The following is a 16628-nucleotide window of genomic DNA, read 5'->3' on the forward strand; positions in this document are numbered from 1 at the left end:
CACACATAGCTTTACAACAGGTAAAATACTTTCCAAATAAATTACATTTCCCCTGAGAATACAATTCGAGATTCACATCATTCTTCATTTATGTGAACTACTTTTGAAATATTTCTATCCTATAGGCATACCGCGGATGGCGAGCCAAGCATAATCTAGAAATACAGCGAAACAGAGAAAACTGAACTAAAAATTGATGGGACATCTGGGTGACTCAGTTGGTTAAGCGTTTGACTTTGGCTCAGGTCATGATCTTGCTGTTTGTGAGTTCGAGTCCTGTGTCAGGCTCCTTGTTGACATCTCAGAACCTGGAGTGTGTTTCAGAGTCTTTCTCTCCCTGTCTCTCTTTCTGGCCCTTTCCTGCTTGCACTCCGTCTCTCTCTCTCTCTCTCTCTCTCAAGAATAAATAAACATTAAAAAGTTAAATATTGATAACTAATAAAATTATTAATTTTATGAAAATTTTTTTCTTTATTCTTATGTTTTCCTATCATTATTCAATTGATTCAACTGAAGTACTCACAGACAATGGCCACACTTGATTCCCCTGTGAGCCAGATGAATTATCTCTCTGTACTATGTCTTTAAACTGTACAACTGAATAAATCAAACATGACATGGAGGCAAGGATAAATCATCAATACTCGGTCACTACAGTTGTCTTCAGAGTCCCCATATTTTTTCACCTTTTTCTCTTATCAGGAAATCTCCTCAGTATAACATATTTGTATGTATGCTTGTACACACAACTATTTATCTCTAGATCTGCATCTGAGGCTAAACATCTCTAACTGGATCTTTCCTATCTTCTATTAAAATTATAGGTCACATCCCCATCAGGAAACCAATTAGAATGGGAAGTGAAAAAAAGGTTTCTCTGGTCCACCATCCTTATCACATAGGTGAAATTTAGATGAATTTATGTTTATAAAGTTCTCACAACAGTGGTTGGTACTAGGCGTGGAATCATGACCACTGTCACACACTCCCCACCAGGTCACTAAGTTATGCACTGATATAGACACAACATGAAAAATGGTGCCTGGCATCCAGTAGGCAAGCCAAAATTTGTTGCATAAAATAAAACAAATGAATACACAACAAAGAGCAGAATCAGAACTATAAATACAGAGAACAAACTGATGGTTGCCAGAGGGGAGGGGAGAGGGAGAGTGGGCAAAATGGATAAAAGGGAGAGGGAGATATGGGCTTCCGTTTATGGAATGAGTAGGTCAAGGGAATGAAAGGCACCATATTAAAACCAGTGATACTGTAATAGCAATGTAATGGCACAGATGGTTGCCACACTTATGGCGAACACACCATGATGTATAAACTTGTCAAGTCACTAAGTTGTACACTTGAAACTAATGTAAGGTTGTACGTCAACTATGCTCAAATTTTAAAAAATTTAAGGAAGAAAATTGTTGAATGAATGAACAATTCTGCATGACCAAGCTAATGGCACTAATCTTCCCTCTCAATTAATGTAAATATAAGAAACTTATAATATCAATATAAGAAAAGTATAATACTCCAAACAAGATGAAACTCATATTTTGGAATCACCATTCTTATTCCATTCTAACTGTAGAAATATCTGAGGGTGAACTGTGAACTTAAATATAAAATATAACTAATGCTAAAAACTGGAATATAAATAGAAAAACCAATACTCGGTAGCATTAGTTCATCAACAGAATTAAGTGTAAAATACTTTGTTGAAATGTTTGTGAAAAGATGAAACATTATTGAATAATAAGTAAAATGTATTTGTAACAGTGATGGTAGTGGTAACATATCATTTATAATCTCACCCTCTCATGTAACCACTTTCTTGGTAATTTTCTTCATAGTGGTCTTATTACTATTTTTCATTTATCATTCTAATAAAAGCATTTTCATCTTACTTATCTTTTCTATCAACTATATAATCTTTTAATTAATTTTTTAATGTTTTTATTTTATTTTTGAGAGAGAGACAGCCTGAGCAGGGGAGGGTCAGAGAGAGAGGGAGACACAGAATCCGAAGCAGGCTCCAGGCTCTGAGCTAGCTGTCAGCACAGAGCCTGATGCCAGGCTCAAACCCAGGAATCGTGAGATCATGACATGAGCCAAAGTTGGATGCTTAACCGACTGAGCCACCCAGGCGCCCCTCTGTCGAGTATAATCTAGCCATGAAATTCTTTGTGTGTATTACTTGTGGTTCCACTGAATTACATCCTTTAGATAAGCTTCTGTCAGTGACATCACTGAATTAAGTCATATGATCACCTTTATCATGTTTGCTATATATGATGTCCTTCGCAAAAGGACTATGTAAGTTTAGAATGCCACCAGCAACAAATAAAGACGCCAAAGCAAATGTAAACTAGAAAATATTGTCAGGTATTTACTAGCTACGTGAAGCTTTTATTTATTATCTCTCATTCTCAGAGGGAAGTCTCCATCACCAGTACCACCGTCCACATTATAGAAATGACAAAAGGGAGATTTCAGGGCAAAATAACTAGCTAAAGGGAATTCAGCAAGATGGGGCCCCTGGGTGACTCAGTTGGTTAAGAGTTTGACATCAGCCCAGGTCATGATCTGGCAGTTTGTGGGTTCGAGCCCCATGTCGGGCTTTGTGCTGACAGTTGGAGCCGGCTTCAGATTCTGTGTCTCTTTCTCTCTCTCTCTCTCTCTCTGTCTCTTAAAAATAAATATTAAAAAAAAAAAAGAATACAGCAAGGTTAAGACATTTGGAATTTCAACCTAGGACTGTCAAATTTCTACTTTATTTCTGCATATTTGGGATTTTTTCATGCATTAATTTACTCATTCAAATTAAATATAAAAATAACTGTGTAGTGAGTTACATGCATAGAAGGTTATGGAATAACTTGAATGTCTAACTGCACCCTAGGTGATAGAAAAGTTTAATTTTAAAAAATTAAACAACGTATGTAGTTAAAGTTACTTACAATAAAGGTATCTTCCACTTTTGCAATTCCTTTTCCAAATATGGTCCCTAGTTGATCTCCAACGCCAGCCAACAAAAAACCAAAAAGGGGAATTCCCAGTAAGGCATAGATGATACAGAATATTTTCCCTCCTTCTGTGCGTGGTGAGATATTCCCAAATCCTAAATACAAACAAAAAAAAATAGTTAATTATAAATGAGTAATAGTTTAAAATTTTTTTTAATGTTTTTTATTTATTTTTGAGAGACAGAGAGAGACAGTGCAAGCAGAGGAGGGTCAGAGAGAGAGGGAGACACAGAATCTGAAGCAGGCTCCAGGCTCTGAGCTAGCCATCAGCACAGAGCCCGACACGGGGCTCGAACCCATGAACCATGAGATCATGACCTGAGCCAAAGCCAGAAGCCGGACGTTTAACCGACTGAGCCACCCAGGCGCCCCTAAATGAGTAATAGTTTAAAACATACAACCTTGAAACAAGAAAACTGAACCAGGACTTTGGTTCTCTCCATTTTGACCTCAAACTTTCTGGTTGGATTCTTCTTTCCAGCCTGGCACTCGGCACAGGCAGGAGCCTGTATGGATCCCCTCAAGCAAGAAAGTCATCCCCAGGCCAGCTAGACCCTGCTTGTAACTGATCTCAAGACAACGATCCATTTAATCTTCACTGCCTACCTCGAGTGCTCACCCACTTTTGCCCCACCTTTTCCTAATGTAAGTAAACCTGGAAGTATTTTTGGCATATGGGGGCAGACTTTGAGATGCTAGTCGCTGTCTTCCCAGTGCTGGCCTCACTGAAACAAATCCCTTTCTTGTTTCACTGCCACTCATGTCTCCGGCTTTGGATTTTGTCAGCAGAGGGTGCCAGGACATGGTGTGTTTGGAAACCCCAGAGCCAGCTGCTCTGGCACCCCTGCACCCCAACTCTAATACCATGCGCCCAGGGGCCCCTAGGTGGCTGGCTCGGTCAGTTAAGCATTTGACTCTCAGTTTTGGCCCAGGCCATGTGGTTTTGTAAGTTCGAGCCCCACGTTGGAGCCTGCTTGGGATTCTCTGACTCCTCTCTCTGTCCTCTCCCCACATACACTGTCTGGGTCTCTCTCAAAACAAATAAAAATAAACAACAAAAAATAAAACAACAACAACAAAAAAAAAACATGGGCCCAAAATGGCACCACTTAGACTCAACCCCCAAACTGGGGCTTAATAGCTAATCTACTTGCAGTTTCAACTTCACCCAGAAATGTAGTCTCAGTCCTAACCTTAACCAGTGGGTCAGGAATTTTCCTATCAGAGCCGAAGTGTGGCAGATCACACGGGCCCTCTCCATCACCCCCTCGTCTTCTCCCCGCCCCGAAAGGAAGATGAGATGATCCGCATAAGACCTCCTGCTCTTCCCTCGCAGGGAAAGCTATCTTGTCTGGAGAATCCTTTTCTTTTACCAGTAACTTTATTGCTCCACACTTACTCTCTAAAAATATGTCATGTTGAACGACTCCTCCGAGCTCCCCTCTGCTTGCTAGATGGGATGCGGCCCGATTCATGAATCATTTAATAAAGCCAATTCAAATGTACTCGTGAAATTTTGCTTTTTAACAACCTCCAGGGTAATTCAGAAATTCCGCAATATTAAAAGATATTAATCATAGATTTCAACTAGTTAAGAATCCTTTTAAAATATATTTTAATAGAAAATATTTTGGTTAGCAAACATTTCAATAATGCACAATGTAGAGCTAATGTTCCAATTAAACTAGATGATGAAAACTGGGGGAGTAACACATGCAATAATACCAATATTTTCATTAACTGTATTTCTGTCTCTCTGTACTGATAATACTGTTAACTATAGAGCTTTTGCGGTTATTTATTGAAAAGAGAGTATTGCCTTAATTTAAGGGAATTCAGGGGCGGCTGGGTGGCTCAGTTGATTAAGCGTCTGACTTCGGCTCAGATCATGATCTCACAGTTTGTGAGTTTGAACCATGTGTAACCCCGCGTCGGGCGCTGTGCTGACAGCTCAGAGCCTGAAGCGTGCTTTGGATTCTGTGTCTCCCTCTCTTTTTATTCCTCCCTTGCTCAATCTCTGTCTCTCTCTCCTTCAAAAATAAATAAACATTAAAAAAAAGAGAGAGAATTCAAATATGTTAAAATTACTTAAAGATAAAAGTTGAATAACAACTTTTAAAATTCTGTTTTCATTCAAACACCTACCAAAAAGTAATAACCAAAACCTTAAAATTATTAACTTTTTTTTTAACATTCCAAGGATTTCAAAGGTGTAGCGGGCACCCTAAGATATGTATGCGTACCGATTATTATTTTCTAAGTTTATTTATTTGTTTTAAGAGAGACTGAGAGCAAGAGGGAAAGAAGCAGAAAGAGACAGAGATGGAGGATCTGAAGCAGGCACTGTGCTGACAGCAGAGAGCCCAACACGGGGCTTGAACTCACAAACATGAGATCACGACCTGCATCAGTCAGATGCTTAACCGTCTGAACCACCCAGGGGCCCCAGCATACTGATTACTTTAAGCTGGTTATTTTAAAGGTGTGGACACATAAGCAACTTTGAAAAACAACTAGAAGTTACCTTTCTGCAACAGATATTTATAGGAATAAGGAAAATCTCCATTTGTAAGGGTGTCTGCCTCAGGACCAGAGAGAGGGGATGATTAAATCTCTAGAAAATTTCATCTGTAGAGAATGCATGGACTGAAATCTGCATAACAACCTCACTCTTCTGCGCAGCGCTTTCCCTGGTAAATTTTCAAATAGAAAAGTTGTATTCACAGCTTAATTCTGGAGGAAGAACAGCTCCCATACAAGTTAAGATTAGCGACTCCACAGAACTTTGATTAGTTTATGGGCTGCTGCCCGTGGGCTCACTTCTGTTTCTCATTTTGGACTCTTTATGAAGTTCCCTTAGTAAAATTTCTCTTTAGAATCCTATATTTTGCTCGTATCTGGGATGTGGCCTCCTTAATTGGAATTTGTCATCTGAATCTGTGTGCTACACGTCATTCCCAAATGCATTCCTGGTGTGGTTCCCTCAACATCTCTCCTGCCTTCAACACACAAGGACGCCCCCCCCCCGCATTATTTTCATATGTTTTCTGTCATGTCAATGCAACTTTTTGGTGAGATGGAGGTGAAGTACATGCATATTTATATCAAACAGCTTGTAAGGTAAATTCGTATTCATATCAGATGGAATTAGCTATTTAGATTTACCAGTATCTTTTAAGATGTGAAATACTAATCATCTAATACATAGTCCTCAGATTTACAGTAAGATATGCAAACATCAAGGATTTTTTAAAATATTTATTTATTTTTAAGAGACAGAGAGGGGTGTCAGGGGAGGGGCAGAGAGAGAGGGAGACACAGCACAGAGCCAGACGCGGGGTTCAAACGCAGGAGCCGCAAGATCATGATCTGAGCCGAAGTTGGATGCTTAACTGACTGAGCCACCCAGGGGCCCCAGATATCCATTTTTAAGGCTTGAACCTGCCACCTCCTCTGGCTGCCAGCACCCTAAATAAATTTCTGCCTTTCTTTTTTCCAAATCTTCAGCTTGTGACTTATTTGCTTTTCTTGTGAAGAGTTTATCAGGGTTTTTGGGGCAACAGTGTTGGCAAACCCAGCCAGGAGCTATGCTTCGGATTTGTCCTGCCCCCTCGGGATAGAGCAGTTGGCCAGGGCAGCGCACCAGAGCTCACCTGATCGTTTCCTGAGTTAACAGTTGTGATACATTGATTGGTAATAACACAACTTATAAAAAATATTCTGACTGTGGCATTGCTGTAAATAGTCTCTAATGTTAAAAAAATAAGTTTAACTGTCAGCTCAATTCGATCTGCCCTGTGCAGGTTAAGGGGGCACAAGAAAGAAGAACTCCAAGTTTTCATCCATCACTGACTCAGAATCAGCCAGAAGGCCACTGGAACGTTTTCAGAAACGTTGACAGAGGATTTCCTCGGGAAGCCTGTTTACATCACTAATGCAATGACCCCAAACCCAAAGAGAATTTGAGATGTAAGGAAAGTCAAGCTATCTTTCATTGATCAAAAAATGAAGACCAGTTCCTTGTGGCATCTCTGTACTTCGTTTTTATCATCTCCAGGCCAAGTCAGCAGAAGGGAGACCCAAGGGGGTAGGACTGAGCCACCCTGATAGGACTCAGATCTGAGTGTCTTCCCAAGAGGTCTCTCACTCTCATTATCCTGAACTTTATGACCAATCTGTGCCTCACAAGTGGCCTCCCTCACACCGTGACTACTTCCCTGTGGACACACACACACACAAAGTGATTCAGCAGCTTTCTGCAGAAAGGCCATGCCTACAACTCCCCAGACATTTCCCTGGGAGAGAGAATCAAATGGCGTTTCAGAAGATGGATCCTCCTGTGTCCTCCCTGTGTTAAATAAGCAGAGACTTCCCTCCACGGACTTACCACACGTTCTAACCAATCAATGGACGCTGGTTAAATGACTGAATACTATTAATGTTTATGAAAGGTATTCCCTGATTTTAAGCAATCGAGTATGCTAAGGTTTTAAAATATTAATCCTTATGATGGTCTGGACTTCCTGCCTGTTTCCCTGGTCAGTCAGCAACATCTTCCTTGCCTCAGGGTGAAACAGACTGTTACAGCAAGAAGAAAAGGGAAAGGAAGCAGTATTAAGTTCTGCTTTTCTTTAACTCCTAAATTAAGCTGTTTACAAGCAAAATGTAGCCTCCGAGGTCAGATGTCAGTTTAGGGCATAACATATGCATCATAAGAGAGTAAAAAGAGTGGCTTCCAAAGAGCTTGAGGGAAGAGAGAAGACTGACCAAGAATGAGGTATGACTTTGGAGGAGGTAGGGTTAGGCAGAAACGAGAGAACAGTAACGTGTGTGTGTGTGTGTGTGTGTGCGTGCGTGCATGTGTGTGGTGGAAGGGATGTTCCAATGGTATACTGGAGCCTCTCACTTGAGGGATCAATTGTTAAACTTCAGAAGTTTTACAAATCAGCTGATTTCATACTGGTAGATTATAATCAGCTAGAGTAGGAATATTTATACCAAAGAAATCGGCAAGCACTCTAATTTACCCCCACCACATCTAATACTGACCAGTATGCTACAGAAGAAGACACAGGACAATTTAAAGGATTGTACAGAGTCTGTACCATAGATCTGGATGGAAGACAAGCCAATGTGTATGGCCAACCTGTGATACCAGCTATTATCACTTCTTCACATCACTTTTGGGGAAGGACCTTCCATGGAAAGCTACTGTTAAGTCCATTGTAGGCGGATCATCCAGTAGGAGATCCAAATATACCATTTTCATCTGAACAGTCCTAAGTGAACAGGTCATTTTTCTGGGATCAATTATTACTACAACAAATAAATAATACCCCTCCTCATGCACTGTGCACACCTGCAATTATTTAATTATTGTAAGATTTCATTTAGTGTCTATATTCCCCACTTGACTATGAGCTCTGTGAGTGTAGAGGTTGATTTACTACATATATATGTGTGTGTGTGTGTATATATGTATGTATATATAAATTTACAACTATAATTCCAAAACCTTCTTGGCTTATTAACTAGTGCATAATTCGCAATCAATAAGTATTTTTTCACCGACTACACATAAACCTAAAAAACTCACAAGACTTTAGAAAGAGGGTAAAGAAAAAAATACAGAGAAATGTAATATCTGTGTGGGAACTTATAAAAAATAATTACATTCTCCCCCACTAATTAATCATGTACTATCTTTGCAATCAAAATACATAGTTTTTACAATTTAATGAAATGATTCTAAAACTCATCTGAAATAAAATTAACAATAATAATCAATAAACATTTTAAAAGAAGAGCAGAGGTGCCTGGGTGGCTCAGTGGGTTAAGCATCCGACTTCAGTTCAGGTCATGATCTCAGGTCATGACTTATGGTTTCATGGGTTCGAGCACTGCATTGGGCTCTGTGCTAATGGCTCTTACTCTCTCTCTTTCTCAAAAATAAATAAACATTTAAAAAAGTAAAAATAGATAAAAACAACAAAAATAAAAGATTATGTGAGGCAAACTTTACTTCCAAATTAAAAAGACATTATCTATAGTTTTAACAACTAAACCTATGTGGCAAATTAAAGAATAAAAACAATAGAAAGAATAAAAAGGAACTCCAGTATGTAAATGAATATTTGATAAATTATTTTAAATTAATATATAAGGAGTTGCTTATTCAGTAAGTAGTTAAGCTACTTGGAAATAAATGGTGTCCTTACTTCTCATTATATACTAAATACTTTCAAATGGATTAAATCATCAAATATAAAGAAAATATTACTGGGACACCTGGGTAGCTCACTTGGATGAGCATCTGATTCTTGATTTTGGCTCAGGTCATGATCTCATGTTTTGTGGGAATGAGCCCCACATCAGGTTCCAGTATGGTAACACAGAGCCTACCTGGGTGTCTCTCTCTCTTCTTCTCTCTGCCCTCCCTCCCTTTCAAAATAATTACATAAACTTAAAAAGAAGAGAAAATATGACCAGAAAATATTACAAAGAAAGGACAGAAGAGTAATTCTCTAAGCATAACTCCTAGGGCAGAACCATAAAGAAGTTAAGACAAATATGGCTATGCAAAAATATAATGATACTGTATGTCAAAAGAAGAACATAAACTCTATATGAAAGCCAAACGCTTTTGCCAAGAGGCAGTGAAGCAAAACCCAAACTCCTCTGTTATGGTTTTTCTTAGGGCTACTCTGGGTGAATGAGCCAAGTTTTCATTTCATTTTCAAGGCTGAGGTGGAGCTGAATTTATCATGTCTGCACTTGTGATTTGAGATGTTCTCCTAATTTAGCATTCCACCAATATTATTAAAAAATTTCATTATTTTTTAAAATGTTTATTTATTCCCATGAACTGTGAGAACATGATCTGAGCCAAAATCAAGAGTCAGATGCTCAATTAACTAACTGAGCCACCCATGTGCCCCTAAACCTTGGATTATTAAAGATATAGCTATTATGGCAAAATACCAAATATCCATAATGATAAATTGATAACCCTAAAGTACATTAGTGACTCTGTGTACTTGGAATTTACTGAAAGCTTGTCGAGTGGCCAACTTTGACAAACAAGTTCACTTCTGTTGAAAAATATCAGTCTAAAATTGTAATAAACACTACTTTTGGGTAACAGTCATCTTTCTACCCTCTGAGTGAGACTTACTGGAAGTAAGTAGCACAGTTAAACTGTTTGGACTTGTTGGCTGCAGCATACATACTTCACATTTAAGAGTATTATTTGACTAATAAGTAGTTCATAAAAATCTTTGCTCTCTTAGCATTCAATGTGGAGACTGTAGTTTATGATTACATTTATTGACAACAACAATGATAAAAGCAACAATAAATTGAAATTGCATTTATATAGACCTTTCTAGAGATAAACACATTAAAGAATCTAAGTAATTCTGATAAAAATTTAGGAGGTAGGACTCTATTACTCCAATTCCATGGAAAGAAAATTTACTTAAGAAAAATATTGCATACTATTATTTTATGCAGACCAATTCTGCATCACAAAGTACTAAGTTATATTAAAAAAATAAGAAATCAAATATCATCACAGCAATCAGTATGATTTAATTCTGTTCAGTGACAAATTATTCAATAATAATTATATGCAATTACCATGCCAAATAGGACAAAAAGATGAAGAAAACACCAGAATTAAAAAATTCCAAATTATTAATAAAATCAAATAAGTATGTTATCCACCAATGTTTTCTTTTTTAAAAGATTTTATTTTAAAGGAATCTCTACACCCAATGCAGGGCTCAAACTCACAACCCCAAGTTCAAGACTCCCATGTTCCACTGACTGAGCCAGCTAGGTGCCCCTACCAACTTCTTTTTAAATATTAATGAAGGTACATAAATGGACAAAGATTGGCTACACAGAAAAAAAACCAAGGATGGCAGTACGCATGTGAGAAATACTCCCATTAAAGCACAGCACTTAAAAAACTGGGTACCTGAAGTTGGGTTCCAAGTTTACTTTGATCTCTGAAATGAAGTTAGGTTTATTCAAATATCTATGCAGAGGCCATATCTGCTTTAATGTGCAGCATTTAAGTAATGATAGTAGGACAGACCCAAGGAAAGTCTTGAATAACTTGCTACTGGAACAATAAATGTTAGTTACTGTATCAGGTACTTCAGCAAAGACCCAAAGATAAGTGAGGAATGAGGAGTTCAAAGAGAATGAAAGAGAGAAAGGAATACAGTGTAAATGATCTGACTCAACATAAACCTCTACGTAAGAAGTCCATAAATAAATCAAATGCCAAGAAGCATAAACACACTCAACATCTGAAGCAGGAGTTTACTCCAAATGAAAATAATTTCAGGGCACACAGTCCAAACTGAATTTTGAAAGAAGTAGATCAGAATATCAAGAGAGTTTTTGAAAATAAATGTTGTACTAAAATTATGCAATTAATAGGTATCAAATACAAACAGGTAGATAAAAAGAGGAATAAATTAGGGAAATACAATAGATGATATGGACTGATAAAGGTGAAGGAAGGACTGGTGAATTTGGTGGCAAGACTGAAGAATTTGGCACTGACAGCATAAAACCTGCTTCAGATTCTCTCTCTCCCTCTGCCCCTCCCTTGCTTTCTCTCTAAAAATAAATAAATAAATAAATAGCTATCAGAGAGAAGGTGGGAAAAGATTATTTACAAAGAAACAACACATGAGCAGTAACAGTCATTGGAAAATCATAGAGTCCTGATATCTTCAAAGTGCTGATGAAACATCACCATTATCCTGAAATTTTATATTTAGCTAAACTATCAAAGAAGAATAAAAAGTCCTATTTTAGAATTTTCCAGACATACAAAGCTCAAGAAACCTTACCACCCTCAGGGACGCCTCACTAAAAGCACTACCTAGGTGTTCTTGAGAAATTATATACATCAGAAAGGGGAAAAGAGAACCTAGAAGGAAAGCATAGTATTAAGAGGAATAGAAGTGGGCACAGAAGTGGGAAAAAATATTAGATAATATAATCAACTATTAACCACAAACTGTGTGCACACCCATGAACACGCACACACAAACACTAAAAGTAAACAGTGGACAACAGGAACAGGATGGATGGGGAGAATGGAGAGGTCCAGTAAATAGGCACTGTTTGGTTAAATGCTAGACGTATACAGTTTTAGCCAGAAATGTAAGAGTATTGGTAACTACTATCATTCCAACAAAAGGGAAGGAAAGTAGGGAAAAAAGAAATAAAGAGGACGAAATGAAACAAAATACAAGAAAAATATCTAAATATATAAACAATTACAATTTATGTGAATAAACAGATTATTAGAATTTATAAAAAATATCCCCCAACAAATGAAAATCAGAGGATGAAAAAAAGATTTGTCAGCAAATTCTTATCCCAAGAAAGGAAACATAACAATATTAATACCAGTCAAAAAGAACTTAAGTCTAAACCTACTTCCAAGGATAATGAAATGAAAAAATTGTAGGACCTGAGGGTGCCTGGGTATAACCTGGCAGGCCTTGTAGATATAAGGATGCAGAAAATTCCTTTTATGAAACTAATTACTCATTGATGACAGAACTTTTAGTAAACTAGAAATGGAAGGAACTTTCATTAACATGGTTTTAATTTAAAAAAAAAAACCCAAATAGCTGACATATATAGTTCAGATGAAGCTTGCAAGCATTGACTTTGAGGCAAGGATCATGACAATTATCATCATGACGTCTCTATTATATTTTATTGTAGGTCAATGCTATAGACTTTTTTAAAGATGTAAAATGAGAAAGTAAAAGTTGAAGCTATCTATTACTGTTTTTTGGTTAATACACTTGTTTGTCTAACGAAGCTAAGGAAAAGTTTTCTGGACTCTAAGTCAAGAAAAACAACAATAATACAATATATTTATATGTGCTAAGCACTTTTCCAACCAGTTAAACACATTAATTCACTTAATTTTCACAATAACCATTGTGATGTAGGTACTAATACTTTTCATTTTTCAAATGAGGACACTGAAGCACAGCGATGTTAAATCATTTTCCCAAGGACACACAGCTAGTAAAAGTGGGAGAGCTGGGACTCAAACCCCAGTATTTTAGGTCCAGAGTCTGGGATCTAACCACACACACTACAACATTCCTATACCCCCCAGAAAGAAACAATCAGCAAATGTAGTACAAAATCAAAATCTTAACCGCATTAGCAATAAAGACAGCTAAGAATATAATAAATAACACGTAAGTATTTCATGGAGAGAATTACCAAGAAAGCTACAAAACAAGTGACATAAAAAGAAATCCAAAGAAATGAAGAAATATATAGGTGCTAATTTTACTAAATTTGTTACATTTAATGCAATTGTAATAGATATTTTGCAAGGATTTTCAGTAAAATTTTATGAACTTTTATAAAAATCATGTAAGAAAGTAAAGGACCAATAGTTGCTAAGAAATACTAGGGAGGGGGAATGAGGTGGGCGGATTTGACCTACAGGATATCAAGACCTACTGTAGCCAAATTTATTCAATGAAAACGTTTGAGTATATCGATTACTATTCTGGAGGGAAAAAAAAATACCTCACCCTATGTGAAAATAAGTACCATACAGATGAAAGATACAAGTAAGTTAAAAACAAAACGATTAAAACAATGTGGTATTGAATAGGGAAAGACAGACCAATCAGAACACAATAGAGAGCTCTGAAACAGACCCAAACATGTCTGGAAGCCTGGGTACCTGCCAAAAGGGGAGAGAAGATCCAGGGAACCATGAATGTTAATGAACGGGGCAGAGAGGTGGCTGCCCAGTGAGAGTGGGAAAGAGGATTAAGGGCCTTCAAGTTCCTGTATTATTTTATCTAAAGGGAGTACCAACAAAAACAGCATAAAGCAGCGTTACGATGTGATAAAAGTGAATGAATAGATGGTTATGGTGCAGTACTATTCTTTGTAGACATTTCTACCATTTGAAATATTGCACAACAATAAACAAGAGTTGGGAAAGTCTCTAAAAGTACATTACACGTATAGATCAAAAAGACATTGGACAATATTCTCTACCATTTCTTATAGTTCTCTGGAAGCTAGAAATAGAAAATTATTGTCTTATCATGACACAGGATTCTGTCTCAAAACACATACTAGCATACTTCAATATTAAAGTTCAAGAGGAATTCCCTTCAAATTGGAGGGGAAAAGGACATCCACTTTGCAGCTATTGTAGAGTATAATTCTGAAAGCCCTGGCACATGTAGTGGCAGCAAGCATGTAAAAGGAATCATTATTACAAAGAGAAAGACAAATATATTTGTTGCAGGTGGAATTAAATATCCAGTAAACACAAGGGAATACTGGAAATTGTTGTATAGAGAGATGTTCAACAAAAGAGCTGAAGGCATGATATATATGAAGAAATCAATGATATTTGAGCATTACCTCGAATGTGCTAATTAGATGGAAAAAGGTCTTATTTATAAGATTAAGAAAAATGTGAAATACCAGTAAGGCCTCTTATCAAGGTCTATACAAGACTTTTAGAAAACAGCTTGAGCTACTGTAAAATGAGATGTTACCAAACAGAAAAGAACACATATGACTTTCTTTAAAATATCACAAGTAGGTTGGAAGTTGAGAATTTATTCAATGAAAACGTTTGAGTATATCGATTACTATTCTGGAGGGAAAAAAAATACCTCCCCCTATGTGAAAATAAGTACCATACAGATGAAAGATACAAGTAAGTTAATCAAACTTAACTACTTCCTTATGGAGTCCTTCTGATCGATTATGTTTCTTCTTTTGCCTCAAATTTACAGCCTCCCCCCACCCAGTCTTCATCTGGATCACCCTTAAATATACATGATTACTTAGCTTAGATATTAATTTCTCCAAGAAGCCTTCCTTGAGCACTTGCTACACACCCCCAAAACTGGATTTGACCCCATCCTGCATACATCTTTCCCTGTCCTAAGACTTATCTCAGTAGATTGTAGCCATCAGTTCTATAATTAGAAGTTGTGGAAGGCCAGGCATCATGTCTTAGTCACCACTCCAGTCCTAGTGCTTTTCCATTGAATGTCTAAAGAACCCAATGCTTCCCCAAGCTCCCTTCTTACTGCCTCCCTGTATTATAGCCCTCCGCATTCTCTTCTGGCGGTTCTTCACGCTAAGCGCTAAGATTTTCATGAGTACCTAATAAAGTTTCAGAGTTTGCATCTAAAATGTTCTCAAACAGCTGTTTGGTTGTGGATCTCACCAAAATAGTGGGGTTATCAAAAGGTGGTACTTGGGGACACCAGGGGGCTCAGTCGGTTAAGTGTCAGGCTTCAGCTCTGGTCGCGATCTCACAGTTCGTGAGTTGGAGCCCCACGTCTGGCTCTGTACTGACAGCTCAGAGGCTGGAGCCTGTTTAGGATTCTGGGTGTCACTCTCTCTCTCTGCCCCTCCCCTGCTTGTGTTCTCTCAAAAATGAATAAACGTTAAAAATGTTTTAAAAAAAGAAAAGGTGCTACATGAAGATATCCCTCTACCATCTCTCTTTACCCTTAAAATCTCTTCTGCTCAAAGGTTGCATTCACAGTTCTTATTTATTGCTTTGACTTCTGGATAGTACTTTTCCCTTCAAAATAACCGGACTAGCAAGTCTCATCTCCCTCCCTAGAGTAGTTCAGGGCTCTGTTCTTAGTGGTGACCAGCAGGTAACTACAGCGGCATCTCACCTTGTCTTGCCGCTCTCTTTTAGTGACCTTTTCCTTTAATACCTCATGGATTGTCGTACAAAGGCTTTTCTCATGGAGTATTTTTCACCGAAGTCTGTGCCTTCCCCAGCCCCCACTCTCCCACATCAAGTGTGCTGAGGGGACCCTGAACTCTGTCATCAGGACGACACCCTGACCCAACACTTAACAGCCTCAGCACCACCATCTTGTTGGGTATAAATCAGTCACCACACAGCAGAGTCCTCAAATCTCCCTCATCCCCAGATCCCAAAGCCACGTGGCTTTGTAGGCAATGAGGCCGACCTCTTCTGCACAACCACCCTGCGATCCCTTTTCCTGCGTCTTACCCGTTCCACCGCCACTACCTCAAGGCATCAAAAGAGCCTGAATGTGGTCTTTTCTCACACAAATCTGTCTCATAGTAGTTCATTCTCCCCAAGGCACAGCAGCTTCAAGTCTTGGTACTCCCACGAAACACACAGGTGTTCCAAGGTCTTTATGTGCACACCACCTCTCCTTTTCTTTCAATATTACTTGTTACACAATTGTTCTACCTTCCAGTAACACCAGAGCCATAATTATTTGTTGAAAAAAAAATGAGCTAGATTTATCTGATCCTTTATGTGTGTAATTTCTGTTCCCCCTTCCAACCCCCAGCCATTTCTTACCCTTTCAACCAGGTGCATCTTGCTATCTTTCAACAAACATAGTACTTTCTGTTGCTTTGGAGAAATTGTGCAGCACTCTAACATGAATTCTTGCCATTTAGTTACATGCTTTTACCTTTCTTCTTGATAAGCTTTAAGGGACTATGTTTTAAGAATTTTTCTTCCCTTTCCATGTCTTGTTTAGTGCTTTACTCATAACA

At 38.0% G+C, this 16628-nt stretch overlaps 1 protein-coding gene across 2 annotated transcripts in view; it reads right to left on the reverse strand.

Moving 5' to 3' along the window:
* KCNK2 (potassium two pore domain channel subfamily K member 2) overlaps window positions 1–16628 on the reverse strand; it is a 130627-nt gene that overhangs the window by 56058 nt on the left and 57941 nt on the right. For both annotated transcript variants that reach the window (XM_029935277.1, XM_029935276.1), the window contains exon 4: window positions 2964–3124. In XM_029935277.1, the coding sequence (XP_029791137.1) occupies window positions 2964–3124 (161 nt within the window). The remainder of the gene's footprint in view (window positions 1–2963; window positions 3125–16628) is intronic.

This window comes from Suricata suricatta, chromosome 3 (assembly GCF_006229205.1).
Source record: "Suricata suricatta isolate VVHF042 chromosome 3, meerkat_22Aug2017_6uvM2_HiC, whole genome shotgun sequence".
In the NCBI taxonomy this organism is placed as follows: domain Eukaryota; kingdom Metazoa; phylum Chordata; class Mammalia; order Carnivora; family Herpestidae; genus Suricata; species Suricata suricatta.